Source organism: Neophocaena asiaeorientalis, unplaced genomic scaffold (assembly GCF_003031525.2).
Source record: "Neophocaena asiaeorientalis asiaeorientalis breed wild unplaced genomic scaffold, Neophocaena_asiaeorientalis_V1.1 scaffold266, whole genome shotgun sequence".
Lineage (NCBI taxonomy): Eukaryota > Metazoa > Chordata > Mammalia > Artiodactyla > Phocoenidae > Neophocaena > Neophocaena asiaeorientalis.
The window spans coordinates 33,962-50,076 of record NW_020172449.1 but is presented as its reverse complement, the minus strand read 5'-3'; the positions used below and the strand labels follow the sequence as shown (position 1 = coordinate 50,076).

At 38.1% G+C, this 16,115-nt stretch overlaps 1 protein-coding gene across 1 annotated transcript; it reads right to left on the bottom strand.

The window, feature by feature from the left end:
• Positions 1–8,065: 8,065 nt before the first annotated feature.
• Positions 8,066–15,853, bottom strand: LOC112394567 (interstitial collagenase). The gene is made up of 10 exons (XM_024737352.1): positions 15,414–15,853; positions 14,723–14,967; positions 14,481–14,629; positions 14,114–14,239; positions 13,230–13,385; positions 12,978–13,095; positions 10,746–10,879; positions 9,093–9,255; positions 8,462–8,565; positions 8,066–8,280 (listed from the first exon to the last, which is right to left on the bottom strand). Exons 1-10 carry the CDS (start codon positions 15,519–15,521, stop codon positions 8,171–8,173), a joined length of 1,413 nt encoding a protein of 470 aa, XP_024593120.1. The 5' UTR covers positions 15,522–15,853; the 3' UTR covers positions 8,066–8,170.
• Between the last annotated feature and the right edge of the window lie 262 nt (positions 15,854–16,115).

The following is a 16,115-nucleotide window of genomic DNA, read 5'->3' as shown; positions in this document are numbered from 1 at the left end:
TCATATATTAACACATATATGTGGAATCTAGAAAAATGATGTAGATGATCTTATTTGCAAAGGAGAAATAGAGACATAGACATAGAGAATAAATGTGTGGACACGAAAGGGGGAGTTGGGAAGAATTGGGAGATTGGGTCTCACATACACTATTGATACCATGTATAAAATAGATAACTAATGAGAACTTATTGTATATCTCAGGGAACTCTACTCAATGCTCCGTGGTAACCTATATGGGAAGGAAATCCAAAAAAAGAGGGGCTATATGTATACGTATAGCTGATTCACTTTGCTGTACAGTAGAAACTAACACAACATTGTAAAGCAACTCTACTCTAATAAAGATTAATTTAAAAAATTAAAGTACTAGAAGACTATGAAGACTCTCCATCTGGGAATAAAACTGCAAATAGTAATAAATATGAAAAAAGAGAGGGGGCGGGGTTCCAAACAAGTTTTTTTCCCCACCTGTAAATGATGACACAGACTAGATGATTTTCTAGGTTCCTAAGCACCAACATTCTAGAATTCTATTTCCCAATTTTGTCCAGAACCAGTCTTACAGGACAACTACTGATTAAGCTCTTTCTTCCTTAGGTGTGTAAGGAACACTTACACTATCTAGGAGGTGAAAATAAAGGTCATTTTGGAGGAGAGGATGGGAGAAACTACATGACAGCGTATGCCCCATCCAGGGAATATGTGTTCCTACTACACTTACCAGCAGAACATGTGTTAAATGCTCAGTCCACAGTGTGGTCGTTGTATTGAATATGAGTTATTCTAGAAAGTAAGAAACAGGTCCAAAGTCAAAATTTTTATTAAACAGCAAATAAAGCACTCATGGATGTAGATTATCTTGCTTATTGCACATGAGTATTTTTCACTTCTATTCAATGTAATCTGACAGCAAGTGGAACAGTCCAGATAAGTGCTGTATGACCATGATGATGTCTGCAAGGCTCATCTTCTTTGGCAATGGCACATGTAGGAAGAATTAAACATTTTGAGTCGTAATAAATGATGTGCATAATTATTAGATTCACTTAAAATGAATCTGTCTTCCCCGTATCTCACCTAACAATATAACCAGCTGTTACTCTCCAATACACGTGTCACCATCCTGGCATTAGGGTCAAACTCAAACTGTGATGACCCACTGAACAAATAGAAAAGTCCTATGAATTTAAAAGAGGAAAATAATGGGGCATTCTTCAAATAAATTAATTTTCCAACATGCATAACTCAAAATAAGAGTGAGCTAATAATGAGTGATATTTATTAAGTGGTACTGTGCTAAGTGCTTTACATGTTTTATTCATCTACCCATACAAAAAAAGTATGAAGTATTATGAATGAAGACAAAACTAAATATAAAAAATATTTTGCAATTTTCCAAAGGTAACATCTCTAATAAAAGATGGAGGGAGAACTCCAACTCTTTTGACTCCAAAGCCAGTGATCTAAAAACATTAGATTATACTACCTTCAAATAGATAAAATTACAGGATTATTTAAAAACCTTCGTTTATTCCCCTCTTTCTTCCCAATCCCCTTTCCCCCCATGAGGTACTTAATCAGAGCTTGAGATGCAGTTGGACCCAAGAAAATCAGGCCAACAATAAAATGTACTGGAGGTCCATTTCCTGCTTTGCATACTTTAAGGCCAAGTTATCTTAGTAACAAGATCAGCAATCTTATGAACATTATGATGTCAAGCCCTGGCAGCTCCCTCCAGAATTCCTTAAAAGCAGGTACCTGTTTTGCTTTCCCATCCGTTCATTACCAGGAATCAAATTGTGTCTCTTTTCAGCATATAACAGGACTAACATTTATTTACAAATGAATTATTTAATGTAGACAATTGCAGCTTGCAACAGAAAGCCAGACAAGGCTCTTTTAATCTCTCCTTGGGATAGAAGAGAAAGGACAACAAGGAGGAGACAGGGGAGAAAGACAACCAGCCATTAGTAAACCTGGCTCTCACTTGGTTGTATTTTTATACCAAAATAGTGACCTGAAATGGCTATGATGTGAAGAAGCATCTTTTGATTTTATGTGCAAGTATGAAACAGACTTGGAAATTATTCAAGAAAAAAATTTAAGCCCAATTAGCATAAATTGGAAAATGAAAATTTTCTAGAGTTTAGAGTAAAAAGGTTATAAGCTTGAACAATTTAAAAACTGGTCTGTGTCTCCTCTTCATTTTGATACCATAAAATGCCCCAAAGTGTCCCCACTGGCAGTGCAATGAGTGTCCCCTTACCAAATGCCTGTACACAGCGTCAATCTTCAGCTCAACTCCTGAAAAGTCATCAGCTATTATTCTGGGGAAATCTTGCTCCATGGACTGGCTATTTTCATCAAATCTGTACCAAGTAAAAAAAATACAATTCAGCATTATGTAGAGCCCCCATTACATGCAACAGTATGATATCATGTTAATGTTCCAGTGTGAAATCCTGGATAAAATTCTCAAGTGGTATAAGGAAGTGTTAAACATTTTTATAACTATACAAATATGTGACTTTCTTAAACTTAAAAGCTTAGCACGTAAATCAATATTTTCTCCAGATACAAGGACATCATCCTCTTCTACAGATGTTCCATACATATGTCTGAGGTTAATCTTCTAAGCCTAGACACACAGAGCCCAAGTGCCTTTCTGCTTTGAATGCATGAGAACTATATAAAAATAAGATGCAAAGTGAATTAAATCATTTGGCTAAAATAAGCTTTTGGTTCTTTATCACACTTACCCTGTAGACCTTGTCTCTATAGCCTGATACACCTGGGTTTCCTATGGTGGCTCATTGTCTGGACCTCAGTTTGTCTCTCCTGATGTCTTTTGGTGTCTGAACATATAACCCAGGGATAAGCCGTTATAAGAGTCCTTTGTTATATCTGGGAAGTTGAATAATTACAAGTTGTTTTCCTCACAATCAGAAAGTTTGAAGTTAGAGGAAGTTTGATTGTGGGAGTGGGGGATATCCTTAAAGAAAGAAAATAATTTTTCTAATTAGGCTCCATACAAAGTCATTCCTATTGCTTCTAACCTCCAGTATTTGTCCTCTACAAAGAAGTATGTTTTCTTCTTTTCCTTACCAGAAACAGCTTCAGTTTCCCTTATGGTTGGAGGAAAACCCAAGGTGTGGATGCCTTTTAGATAACCTGCTTGCCCCTCAATTCCTCTGACAGCCCAGAACTTATTGCCTATCAAAAAAAGAAGCCCAAGAAAATTTCAGTGAAGCCTTTTAGTTTTAGAAATGCATTTAGGACACTGTTGTGGAAAACAGGAAGTCTTGGTTTTAATTTCAACCAATTAGTCTACAACAAAGGAGGCAAGAATATACAATGAAGGAAACAGGGTCTTTTCAAAAAATGGTATTGGGAAAACTGGACAGCTAAATGCACAAGAATCAAATTAGACTACTTTCTCATACCATATACAAAAATAAACACAAAATGGATTAAACTCTCTAATGTAAAACCTGAAACCATTAAACTTATAGAAGAAAACATAGTATGCTCTTTGACAGTGATCTTAGCAATACTCTTTTGACTGTCTTCTCAGCAAGGAAAATAATAACAAAAATAAACAAATGGAACTACAACAAAATAAAAAGCTTTTGCACAGGGAAGAAACTATTAACAAAATGAAAAGACAGCCTACTGAATGGGAGAATATATTTGCAAATGATATATCCGATAAAGAATTAATATCCAAAAACTAAAAAGAAGTCATATAACTCAACATAAACAAACAAACAAGCAACCTAATTTAAAAATTGTCAGAGGACCTGAATACACATTTTTCTAGAGAAGACATGCAGATGGCCCACAAACACATGAAAATATGTTCAATAGCACTAATCATTAGGGTCAAGTAAATCAAAACCTCATGTAGATACTACTCACACCTGTCAGAATGGCTGTCATCCAGGAGACAATAAATAACAAGAATATGGAGAAAAGACAACCCTCATGCCCTGTTGGTAGGAGTGTAAATTTGCGTAACCACTATGGAAAACAGCATGGAGGTTCCTTAAAAATTAAAAATTGAACTGTCATATGTGATAGTGAAGTAGAACAGCAATTTCACTTCTAGGTATTTGCCTGAAGAAAGAAAAAAACAAATTCAAAAAGGTATATGCACACCAATGTTTATTGTAGCATTATGTACAATAGGAAAGTAATGGAAGCAACCTAAGTGTCCATTAATAGATGTATTTATAAAGAAGATCTGGTATATAAATGTAACGAAATATTAGTCATAAAAAAGGGAAATATTACCATTTGCCACAATGTGGATGCATCTAAAGGGTATTATGGCTAAGTGAAATAAGTCAAACAGAGAATGATAAATACTATTTGATCTCACTATATGTGGAATCTAAAAAAAATGAAATAAACAAGCATAACAAAATGAAAACAGACTCATAGATACAGAGTACAAACAGGTGGTTGTCAGAGGGGAGAGGGGTGGGAAGGGGTGAAATAGGTGAAGAAGATTAAGAGGTACAAATTTTCAGATATAAAATACATAAGCTACAGGGATGTATTATACAGCATAAGAAATATGGTCAATAGTCTTGTAATAACTTTACATGGGGACAGATGGCTAGACTTATTATAGTGATCACTTCATAATGTATGCAAATGTCAAATTACTATATAGTACATTTGAAACTAACATAATATTGTACATCAACTATATTTAATAAAAAATACTTTTCAGCACATCTGGGCTTATAGAAAGTAAGGGAAATCTCCAAACTCTCCTCTCAAATCACTCCACAACAAGGTTGTTGTGTTAGTGATTTCCTGCTATAGCTAGGATTTGAGCTAAACTGAGACCTGACTTTAGTCATTTGCCTGAAAACGATGAGGGGTGAGGGAGATATTTGGGAGGAGGACGCGCATTATCTTGTGAGATGCTGAGTCGCATATGGTCCTTGTTGATTCTCTACGCAAGGGTAAGTTGTCCTCCTCTGTCAAGAGGGAGATATTATTGATACTTCTACCCATGTGGAGCTTTCAGAGAAATTTAGGTGTTCAAGATTTTCAGGTTTGTTTTCCCATTATTCCAGCTAGAAAGTGTCCAATTTTGCAGTTAGATCTGGGATTGATTTTTGGCATAGTCTACAATAGATGAGGATTTTCTTAAATGTTGCCATTAAAGTCTGTTAGCTTTCACAGTATGTCTTGAGTTGATATTTGGCTTCTCTGAGCCTATTACTTTCTTTATCAAATTTCCAGGGCAGTTAACCAGCTCACTCCACATTTCTTAAAATTACCCTCCCTCTCATACTGTTGAAGTGTCCCAGACACCTGATAACCCAACACCTCACCATTCATCATCTTTTCACAATCAACCACAGATGAAAGTCTTAGTAACTGTGATGCCACTACATACCAAGCGTTATCACTACCACATTTCAGCACAAGTTATCTTAATCTAGCATTCCTAGAAAGCAGAGCCTGAGACAAAATTTAAGTGTAATCCAGGGAGCTGGATTGAGAGACATGGAGAGTAAAGCAGGGAAAGCAGGAGAGACAATACACAGATGAATTGTCAACTGGATACAGATATGAGAAATGTGTTGTACGATATGGGACTGTCTGAGGGACTACTGGAAATGTGTCTTAGAAACACCCTTCTGAAGAAAGAAAGGGAAATGCATTTATTCATCCATTACTCTCACATTGGTAAAATATTTGTCCCACAAACTATTACTCTTCTCACTTCTAGATTGTATGTGCATGAGCTCTGAATGAGTTCCATAACAGAGCTGGATGGAACATCAACAGAAAAGATGGAAAAACCTAGAGAAGGAAGCAAGAAACACACTGCACAGACCCAACGAGAATACCTACTAGTTTAGAAGCTGGTTTAGAACCTGTACAAAGCCAGTCACCACTGCTGTGTCAGGGATAAAAGATGAGGCCAAGGAAGAATCTGAAGAGTGTCTGATAATCTCTATGACTCAGCAATTGCACTCTTCAGTATATAATCAACAGAAATGTCTACATATGTGCAACATTATTTATAAAAGCCCCCAAATGGTAACAACACAAAGCCCATTAACAGTGGATAAATAATGTTCAACACAATAAGGTAGATACAAAATAATACACAGTTGTTCTAATTTAGTTAAAAAATAGGTGAATTTAATCTAAGGTATTAGAGGTCAGCATAGTGGTTACTCTGGGAGATAGAGAATATATAGAGAATGCTGTTGGTACTATCCCCAGATCCCCCTTGGCATCCTCATGGATACTGCAAGTGTTGACTGCAACAACTTCCAGTTGTCCCCTGTTACTTTGCCAAATGGGATCATCTTGCCTGGGAGCAATGCTCCTCTCCCCAAAACATACCTCAACTGATAACTGATTGACACAGAGGTGCAAAAGTCTAGTTCCTTTGCCTCAAGGTAGGACTCACTGTAATTCAGTTTTTGCTCCAGAGCTCCTTGTTCATAAGATCAAAGCAAGCTCTGTCTGAGATCACATTTTTTAGCTTTTTCCCTGTTCTAAACTATGTCCCCCACTCCTCTTCTCCTGAAAGCACTCCTCCCACAATGATAACACCAAAGAATTCCTGTTTCAGACTCTTATTCTGAAGAACTAAGCTAAGAAAGAGTTGAGCAGTGATGGGATCATGTGAGGGATACATACTCTCTCGTGAGATGTCTCTTGCATCTTTGGTTAAGCCACAAAAAAGACTTATTGGTTTGACTCAGTATTTGAAATGAATATAAGATCCTACACATCAATGGCCAGATGTTGGATCCTATAAATTGGTAATTTGAAAGGAAGACTTTTTTGAGAGCTCTCATCATAAACAGCTGTCATATCAGTACTTATGGGGGAGATCAGATTGACAGCAGTGACATCCCTGCATCTGGTGGTAGTAGGACATCCTTATCTCCAGAGATAGGGATGCAGGACTGAATATACAAACCTTGTTACTGTTTTAGTTTACTACCCCAAGCCCAAACTCTCTTTAGAGTCTTCACCAATTAAATTTCTTCATCTTCTCAATTCCTCACAAATTTATTGTTTCTTTATCTAAAAAGTATAAAAGCTGCCTGCTTTAGCCAATCCTTAGGTCTCATTTCTATGATACCTCCATGTGCATGAATTAAATTAACTTTCTTTTTCTTCTGTTAATCTGTCTTGTGTCAACTTTATTATTGGTTCAGCCACAAGAGCTCAAGATGGATAAGGGAGATATTTCCCCCTCCCCGACACTGGTAATGTTTTGTTTACTGAGCTGGGTGAGAATTACGTGGGGTTGTTAACTTTGTGATAACTCATTGACATGAACATTTATGATATGTGCACTTTTCTGCATTTATGTTATACTTTAATATAAAAATGTTTAATGGAGAGATTTGTCCAAAGGGAAGGTTACACTGCTGTCCAAATTCTTGAGTTGAGAACTGCCTGCCTCAGAATCATGAATAACTCAAAATATTCTCAAGACTCTCTGTGTATTTGGAAAGTCTGCAAACACTCTGAGCACTCTCTGAGCTACTCAGAAAACTCATAGGGCTTGGAAGCTACCTACAGGACTCCTACCTCCATTAACATCCTCCCAAATTAGGCATGATAAACTAGATAATGTTTGTCTGGAAAAACTGGGTTACACAGCTTTAACAAAATCTAAAATCTTAGTGGCTTAACACAATGAAAGTTTATTTCTTAAGCAAAATCTACTGAGGTTTAGGGTAACTGTTCAGAGTGTTGGCCCAGGAATTCAGGCTTATTCAACCTTGTGGAAATTCTCTCAAGATGTGCTTTTACAATCATCATAACGCTGGAGAAGTTTGCATCAGCAATCCAATGATTCCATCTGGAAGTGATATTGGTCACTTCTGGGCACAGTCCACTGGCCAGGACTATCCAAATGTGACTGCCTATCCCTTCCTTCCACATCTGCAGAGAATTGAACTGTGGAGCCATGAATTTGACCTCATTTGTGGAGCTAAATTATAGCAGTACATAAAACATTACATTCTAAGTCATAAAAATTATGCAGAATGGGGTATAAATAAGATTATACTTCATAACTCTGTATTTTATTTAAATATATATCTCTTCAGGAAAGCACCTTCCTTGGACTCATGAAATATATTTTTCTGTTTAACTTTTTAACAGGTGGTCAATTTTTTCTGCAGTTGAACCAGCTATTAGCTTTTTGGAGAGTCAAAATTCTCTTAGTTTTGGTATCAAATTTGTATTGCCTTGTTCCACGGAAGAAATAGAAAAATCCTAGAAATAAAACAAAAGAGACTTATTACCTTATACAAATGATTTCTAGGTTTAACTTTAATTCTTCAAAAATCTAAGTCATTTGTGAGAATAAATATTTTTGGTATTTTCTGTTCCAAATAACAATACTGATGCTATTTCGTGGCAACAAAATAGAGGAAATATGTGTATATTCACTTACCGTCTTTCTGGAAAACAGCATCAACTTTGTTGCCAATTCCAGGAAAATCTTCTGCTATCATTTTGGGATAACCTGCATCCATGGATTGTTTATATTCATCATACCTGGTAAAAAAATAATTAGAAGTGTCAGAACTATTTGTTACATGTGTAGCCTTCACAAAACCATTACAGGGAATTCACCAGCAAGAATGTAATAAGACCTTTTAATTCCATAGGTCATGTGTAAAAATAGGAGGTGGGACGATGTGAGGTAGGATGTTGGGTGGTCTAGAAGATTTATAAGTTCCCTCTGAACTCCAACATCTAATTCTACTTCTCCAGTAGGTGCTATTAATGTCAAATGCAGTGAAAGATAAGTTCCTGTTGGCTACAGCAGCTCTATGAAGATGAATGCCCTCCTTTTCACATCTTCTTTTTCAAATTCATGTCCACATTCTCCCTGGATCTCTGGGACAGGAATTGCGTGATGATTATTGGTCAACCAACTTGGAAGCTGGACAAGCTACAGCCATTCCCAGAAAAGGCAGCTAGCCAAGGCACTATGAGACTCATTTTTATGTTTCAATTTAGTAACTTCTCTCTATGTAGAAAGAATAGATACCCTACCATTTTCTGTACCCAGTCTTTACCTCCAGCACTTGTTAGCAACAAAGAAGTACGTTTTCCCAGTATCTTCATCAGAAACAGCAGCGTCGATGTTCTTCACAGTCCTCGGGAAACCAAAGGATCTGTAGATGTACTTGGGGTATCCGTATAACACATCTTGCCCCTTGACAGCCCAGTACTTATTACCTGCAAATCAAGAAACAGGATGAAAACACTTGCCCCGGGCACCAGTAGACAGTAAGTGGATTTCCAGCTAAATGCTTAGTCTCGTGTGCTAGAGGAGTATCCTGACTGCACATTAGAATCATCTAGGGAGGTTTATTTTTTTTTTAATGCCGATGTTGGTATCCTACACCATACCAATTAAATCAGTATTTTTCTTTAATTTCCTAGACAAGTCTAACCTGTAGCAAGCTTTGAGAATGACTGGTTTGTGGAGTTGGGGGCTTCATTCCAAAGCCAGATGTTCAAATGACTACAGAGTTCATCGTGCCACCTCAGTGATAGAAACCTCACTTTTCCAGGTTGCCCATGGGTTGTGGAAGTTCACACCAAGGGTATCCTAAAGGCCAGAGTGTTGTAATGACTCACAATCTGTAATGACTAGCAACCCAGGGTAGAAATCATTGCACCTGACTACAGTTCCAAATACTTGAATTTAGGCTGTGTCCAGATTCTGCATATTTAGACTTAGTAAACTCCATGTCATATAAAACTGGTCTTACATCTTGTAGCCAGGCTTGTAGTTTTCGCTCAAGTATCCTTATTTATCTCTCAGGAAAAACCAGTCTGAAACTTTGTGTATCTAAAATCCCATTTAATTTCATTATATAAGGGCTAGAAAGCCCGTTTCAAAGTTTTTTGCCCATCTGAACTGTATTGAGTTCTTTGCCTTGAGTGTGTGACTGGGTCAGGTGTCTTAATGTTTGTCTGCACTATGCCAAACATACATTTGGAGAAATACTGATGTTTGGCATAGTGTCTTCAAAGTCAGGAGCTGATCACTGGAGCATGTTTCATTCTGGTAGAATCAAAGAAGTTTACCCCATTCTATTCATGGTAGTTCAGGACTTCTCACACTTTAATGTACGTACGAATTGCCTGGTAATCTTGTTAAACTTCGAGAAGGTCTGGAATAGGATCTGACAATATGGACGAACTTTGTCAGTATTATGGTTAAGTGAGATTCTGAATTTCTAACAGACCCCAGGACAGTGTCAGTGCTGCTGGTCTGAAGACCATACTCTGACATCAAGGATGCAGCACCCCCATCTGGCTGCCCTGTGGGGCCTCCTCTCTCAGGAGAGTTATTAGTATAAAATAGGCTCTAGGAAACCATCCAACTCAAATGTTTCTGTTCCATCTTCTCAGTTTTACTCCTGAGCACCCCAAGAATGTGGAGAGGGTTTAAAATACATAAACAGTTTGCACAGAAAACACCTACATAAGTCCACGTTCACGAACAGGCCATAAAATATGTATCTCCAGTCATATGCTATTCACTTAAATTTATTCAGACATGCACCATGCAATTCTTAACTAAAGTGATAGACTCCCATTGATTTGCTAGATTTTCCTAAGTCTATGGAAATAAAGTAGCTAGTAGTCTCATATATCAGCCCCAAAGCAGAAGAAACTTTAATGCATAAAAACTGAAAGATAATTGGAAACATTACCTTTGAAAAACCGAACTTCATCTCTATCGGCAACCTCATAAGCAGCCTGAAGTCCATTTGGCAGATGGGGCCAGAAAAGAGAAATGAAATTGAGCTCAGCTTCTGGGTAGAAGGGATTTGTGCGCATGTAGAACCTGATTTGAAAGAAGGAAAAATGTTTTTTATCTAATCCATAGCAAGCTCTGGCTGTCATTCAGGTCCTTCTATTGCTGGCACTAGTAGTGTGCTCATAAATGTTTAACATCTGGCGCTCCACGATGGGGCTGGGGAGGATTCCTGGTTTGTAGCATTTGCTTATTGTCATGGTGGAAATATTACAACCACTGCAAATCAAGAGATTTGTGGTGGTGCACCACTGTATAGTGTTTCCACTATACGGATACATTAGGCATAAACTGCCTCAGGAACATAAATAAATAGTAAAATGCAGCAAAACAATTACAAATGGATGAATTCTGATTACTTTTATTGCCTTTGGTTTAAATACAATTGTAAGTTGTATAATTTAACTTTAAAGTTAATAATTTAACTTTTAATAATGCTGTTTAACAACCAGCTTGCAAAATTCTCAAAATGTAACCATCATCTTTGGCAAGCACACCAGGGCCTAGGACACAGCACTAACATCCTACATTTAGTGCACACTTTACCTACATCATGCCCTACCTCACAAATATCCTACAAGAGAACATTGCTTTCATCTCACAGATTAGCAATTGAGGTTAGGGAGGTGAAGGGAGGTGTCCAAGGCCATGCAACTGTTAAGTGGCAAAGGTTAACTTTAAACTCAGATCTAGCATCCACTCCCTTTGTCCTCCTTTGGTTGGTGGTTTACAAAGTTGACTGGGGTAACGGCAAAGCATAGACTGTCACATGGACCGACAGAAGAGTTTTCCCAATTCCAGGCCACAGGGAAGACTCTGGCCTTGGAAGTCAAATCTGACTTCTCAATCCAGTCCTGCCTCTGCCTGGCTGTGAGACCCTGGGCAAGTCAGTTACTATTACTGTTTCTAGACTTAACCTTCTGTGGCTTCATGACCTGGTGACATTTAAATGATCTCAGTGTCCTTTCAGTTCTTGCAAATCCTAGACTTTTTCCTGTTCTTTGGAGTCATCCTTCAAATACTTGCTTTGATAAGCACATCCTGCTATATTGAGAGATTTCCTTTAAAACCAAGTCTTTCCTAGCACTCCCCAGCATTGAGCCACACCCTGTATGGTTTATATCCATCTTTATCTTTTATACTCAGAAATAGTGAAGCACAGGATGGGAAGCATTAGGAGCCAATACACTGCCTTCTGGGGTAGATATGATCACAAAGTGGTAAAACAGTTCCAGTGACACTCCAAGAAGAGAGGTGAGGAGAAGCGAGCCTTTTAGGGCATCCCTACTTTCTATGTGTGGCAGACTGTATTATTCAGAAAATGACTGTGTTATTATCTTGCCTTGTCCTTTAGGAATCAGAACTGTTTGCAGAGCAGGCCTATTCCTTGTGTGTGAGGGGACCTTAGCCTTCCTGAGGCCACATGCTGCTGAGGGAGTCCTAGGACCCTCCTCTGAGGAGGGAAGCACATTGTGACTGCCCATTATCCCCTGACCCCCAACAGACAGGGTCCTCATGAATTCCTGGGGATTCTCCCTGCATTGGCTCCTATCTTTCTTTGCCCCCTCCCAGGGTAAAGGGGTGGGGACAGAGTCCTATTATGACCACAGGCTTTGGAAGGGCTGTCTTTTCCAGGATGATACTTAAAAGGGGTCTACACAATCCTTCTCAGCATGATGGTGCTATGAAAAGGACTGATTTCTCCTAATAAAATACTGACACACTTATCATTCTAAAGAGTGACAAAAATGAGAAGAGGCCTGGAGTAGAGGTCAGAAGACCAATTACCGCTTTGTTGCCAAGGAACTCTGTGCCCTGAAGGATCTCTTTCCTTCTCTCTGCTTTACTTTACTGATCTGTAAAATGGAATTATATTTACTGATTTTCTACTTCAATGGTAATTTTTGTGAGAATCAAATGACAGAATACATGCTGGGGAAAAGGTTGTTATAAGTTCATTATGTTGTGCAAGAGCAAGCAATTGTTTACACTCAACTATAATTATAATAATGTATGTAAACAAATGTAAGATAAACAATGTGTGAAGCATAGTAGTGGCCCATATGTACCCATAGCAGTGAGTCCTGTTATTACACATACATAACACAAAGAAGAACTGATGTCTTACCTGTCTTTAAAGAACATCACTTCTCCCCGGATTGTAGTTATAGCATCAAAAGTTAGCTTACTATCACACACTTGTGGGGTTTGCGGGCCAGTTGGCTGAGTGGGATTTTGGGAAGGTCCTAAAGGAACAAGAGATCTGGAGTTAGTTCCACCTGGCTTTGGAAAACTACATAACCAATGAAAGCTTCTTAAAGGATAAAGCCAATGGCTGTTCTAATGACCCCTTGTCTATAATGTTTTTCTTTATACTCACCATAGATGGCCTGGATCCCACTGATGTCATCCTGAGATAGCTGAACATCACCACTGAAGATGTAGTTGGGGTACATCAAAGCCCCAATGTCAGTAGAATGAGCAAGTCCAAGGGAATGGCCCAATTCATGAGCTGCCACACGATACAAGTTATAATCTAAAACGGATAATAAACCCATTTGCAATTATTTGAAATATTTTCAGTTTTGAGACATTTAATTAAGAAGTAATCTATAACTCTAAAGGATTAATGTTCTTATTTTCTCAATAGCTTTTTGAAATGTATAAAATAATTTTCTGAAGGTAAGAAGAATGCATTTATTAATAGTGAAAAGACCAGTTAAAGCCTAAACTCTATGATTACAATTAAAAAGCAAATTCAGCCAACCAAGAGTCTAGCACAGATTAGTCAGTCTTGTCAGTGACTAGATGGCACATATTATTTCACAGAGAAGAAATAGTCTTCTATTAACACAATTTTTTTCCTATTTACAGATTGATACATGCTTAATGCTGGAAATTTTGGAAAATATATACAGCCTCTCTTATCTTGATTTCCACATATCTTACTAACATTATTACACTTTGGTGTCTTCTTCCAATAAAAAAGATTCTATGTAGATGCCCACAAGGAAAACATTAAGATTTTCAACATTTCCTTACTAGAAATTTCAGAGTAGCCTATTTGTAGCCAATAAGATGTTCTTACTAACAGAAATAATTCTTCTCTTACATTTTCTAAATGCACCATTAATTTTCTAAGTGGTAGCAGAAAAATGCATACTTTTTTAATGCATTCTTTCAGTTAAGTAAACCAATATTACAATGAACCAAGAAGGTGGGTGGGGGGAGAAGGGTTGAGAGAGGCAAGATGAGCTGACTTACCTCTGAAATTGTTGGTCCACCTTTCATCTTCATCAAAATGGACATCCCCTCCGATATGTGGGCCTGGTTGAAAAGCATGAGCGAGGTTTCCACCCGGTCCATCAAAGGGAGAATTGTCATGATGATCTGCAAGAAACAAAATTCAACAAAAGTTCCTCTTGGTTCTTATTTAGGCTAACCCAGGAGAGCAAGCATTAGCTTTGCTAAGAGGCCAACAGATTTGCAGCAAATGCAATATAGTTTTCATTCTTAAGACCGTAAAATAAACATTTTTCTCAAACAAGGAGATCTAGTTGCAAAGCTGAAGAGATTCAAAGGCAGGGGGAAGTTAAGGTGAGAATACTTTCATGCTACAAGAAGAGCTTACCTCCCCTGACAAAGGATATCATTATGTCTGCTTGACCCTCAGAGACCTTGGTGAAGGTCAAGGGTGAGATACTGCTCCAGAGTTGAAAGGCTTTCTCAATGGCATGGTCCACAGCTGCTCTTGACAGATCTGGTGTGTAGTTTTCAATCCTTCAAATGAAATAAAATACAGACACATTGGATTTCATTTCTGATGGCTCTGATGGGAAATAGCATTCCCACTCTGGTGCTCAGTCTAATTACCTGTAGGACAGGTGTGTGTCTTCCCATTGCGGGTTTCCCTGAGTGAGAACAAACTGAGCCATGTCAGGCACACCACATCTGGGCTGCTTCATCACATTCAGGGTTTCAGCATCTGGTTTCCCCGTCACCTTCAGCCCAAAGAACTTTTGCATTTGCTTTAGTTTTTCAACTACTGGGTCACTGTTTCTCTGTCTTTCAACTTGCTTCGCATCACTCTTCAGGTTGTAGTAGTTTTCCAGGTATTTCTGATGAAAAATAAAATTATTGAAACACTGGATGAGAAATCTTTCTAATTTTTTAAATATTAACAGTATAAAGTTATAGCTGAAACACAGAACTACTCTTAAAATTGTGTTTAGATTGCATGGTCCTTATTATTCTTATTATTGGTGGAAACTGTAATTTTGGAGTAGAAATTTCCCTACCATTAGTTATTATGAAGTCAGAATTATAATTTGTAGAGACAAATTTGCATATTGTTCTTTTAGTTCCCTATCATTTCTAACTGGAAAAGGAGAGCCTATGCATGGATAGATACATTTTTGGGGATAGTGCCCTTTCTGACAAAAATTTATCTTTGTAGGGAATCCATCCTTAAATAAATTCTATTATACTGCTGTTACTCTGTTATACTGTGGAAAAATGTAAATAAAGACTTTTGCATTTTGGGCATGTGAAATTCAGCATTTACCTGCACTGTCTCCACATCTTGCTCTTGTGTTTCTGAAGTCGCTGCTGGGAAGCTGTGAGACCCCACGCCCCAGAGAAGCAGCAGCAGCAGCAAAGGCAGTCTGGGCATGCTGGCCTCTGTCTTCCTTCTCAGCTTAAGGAATCTGATGGCTCTCACCTCTCTGCTGCTCCAATGTCTCAACTAGGAAGCTCCCTCTATATATATAGGGTTCTGGCACTTGCAGAAAGCCAGAGGCTGTCTGACTCACATTTCATAACATCCTCTTGATTAGCAGTGAATAACCTGAGCAATCGTCACAAACGGTGACTCCAAGCAGATTATTTGAGATTGTTCCGTGTTGCAAGTTTATGATTAACATTAAACAGAACATGGGCAAAGGAGGCACATCCAACATGTAAACAGCTGTTTTCTTCAATTCATTTCTATCCTGTTTGAGAAAGACGTTATTATATCTGCAGATCACAGAGTACTCCACAGACTTTTAAAAAAATAGACTTTGGTACTTGATCCTGCTGGTCATAAAGTGCTCTGGGTTATACACACACCTTTCTCCCCAAGCAGAGGACAGAATTGCTGACATGCATGCCCTATGGCTGTTCACCTCCTGTACTGACAGGCATTCATTTGGGGGTGGCTCTCCCAGGTTCAGTGGGGTTCCCTTCTACCTTTGCTAAGCTGCCTTGTACACTATTTTCTTAATAC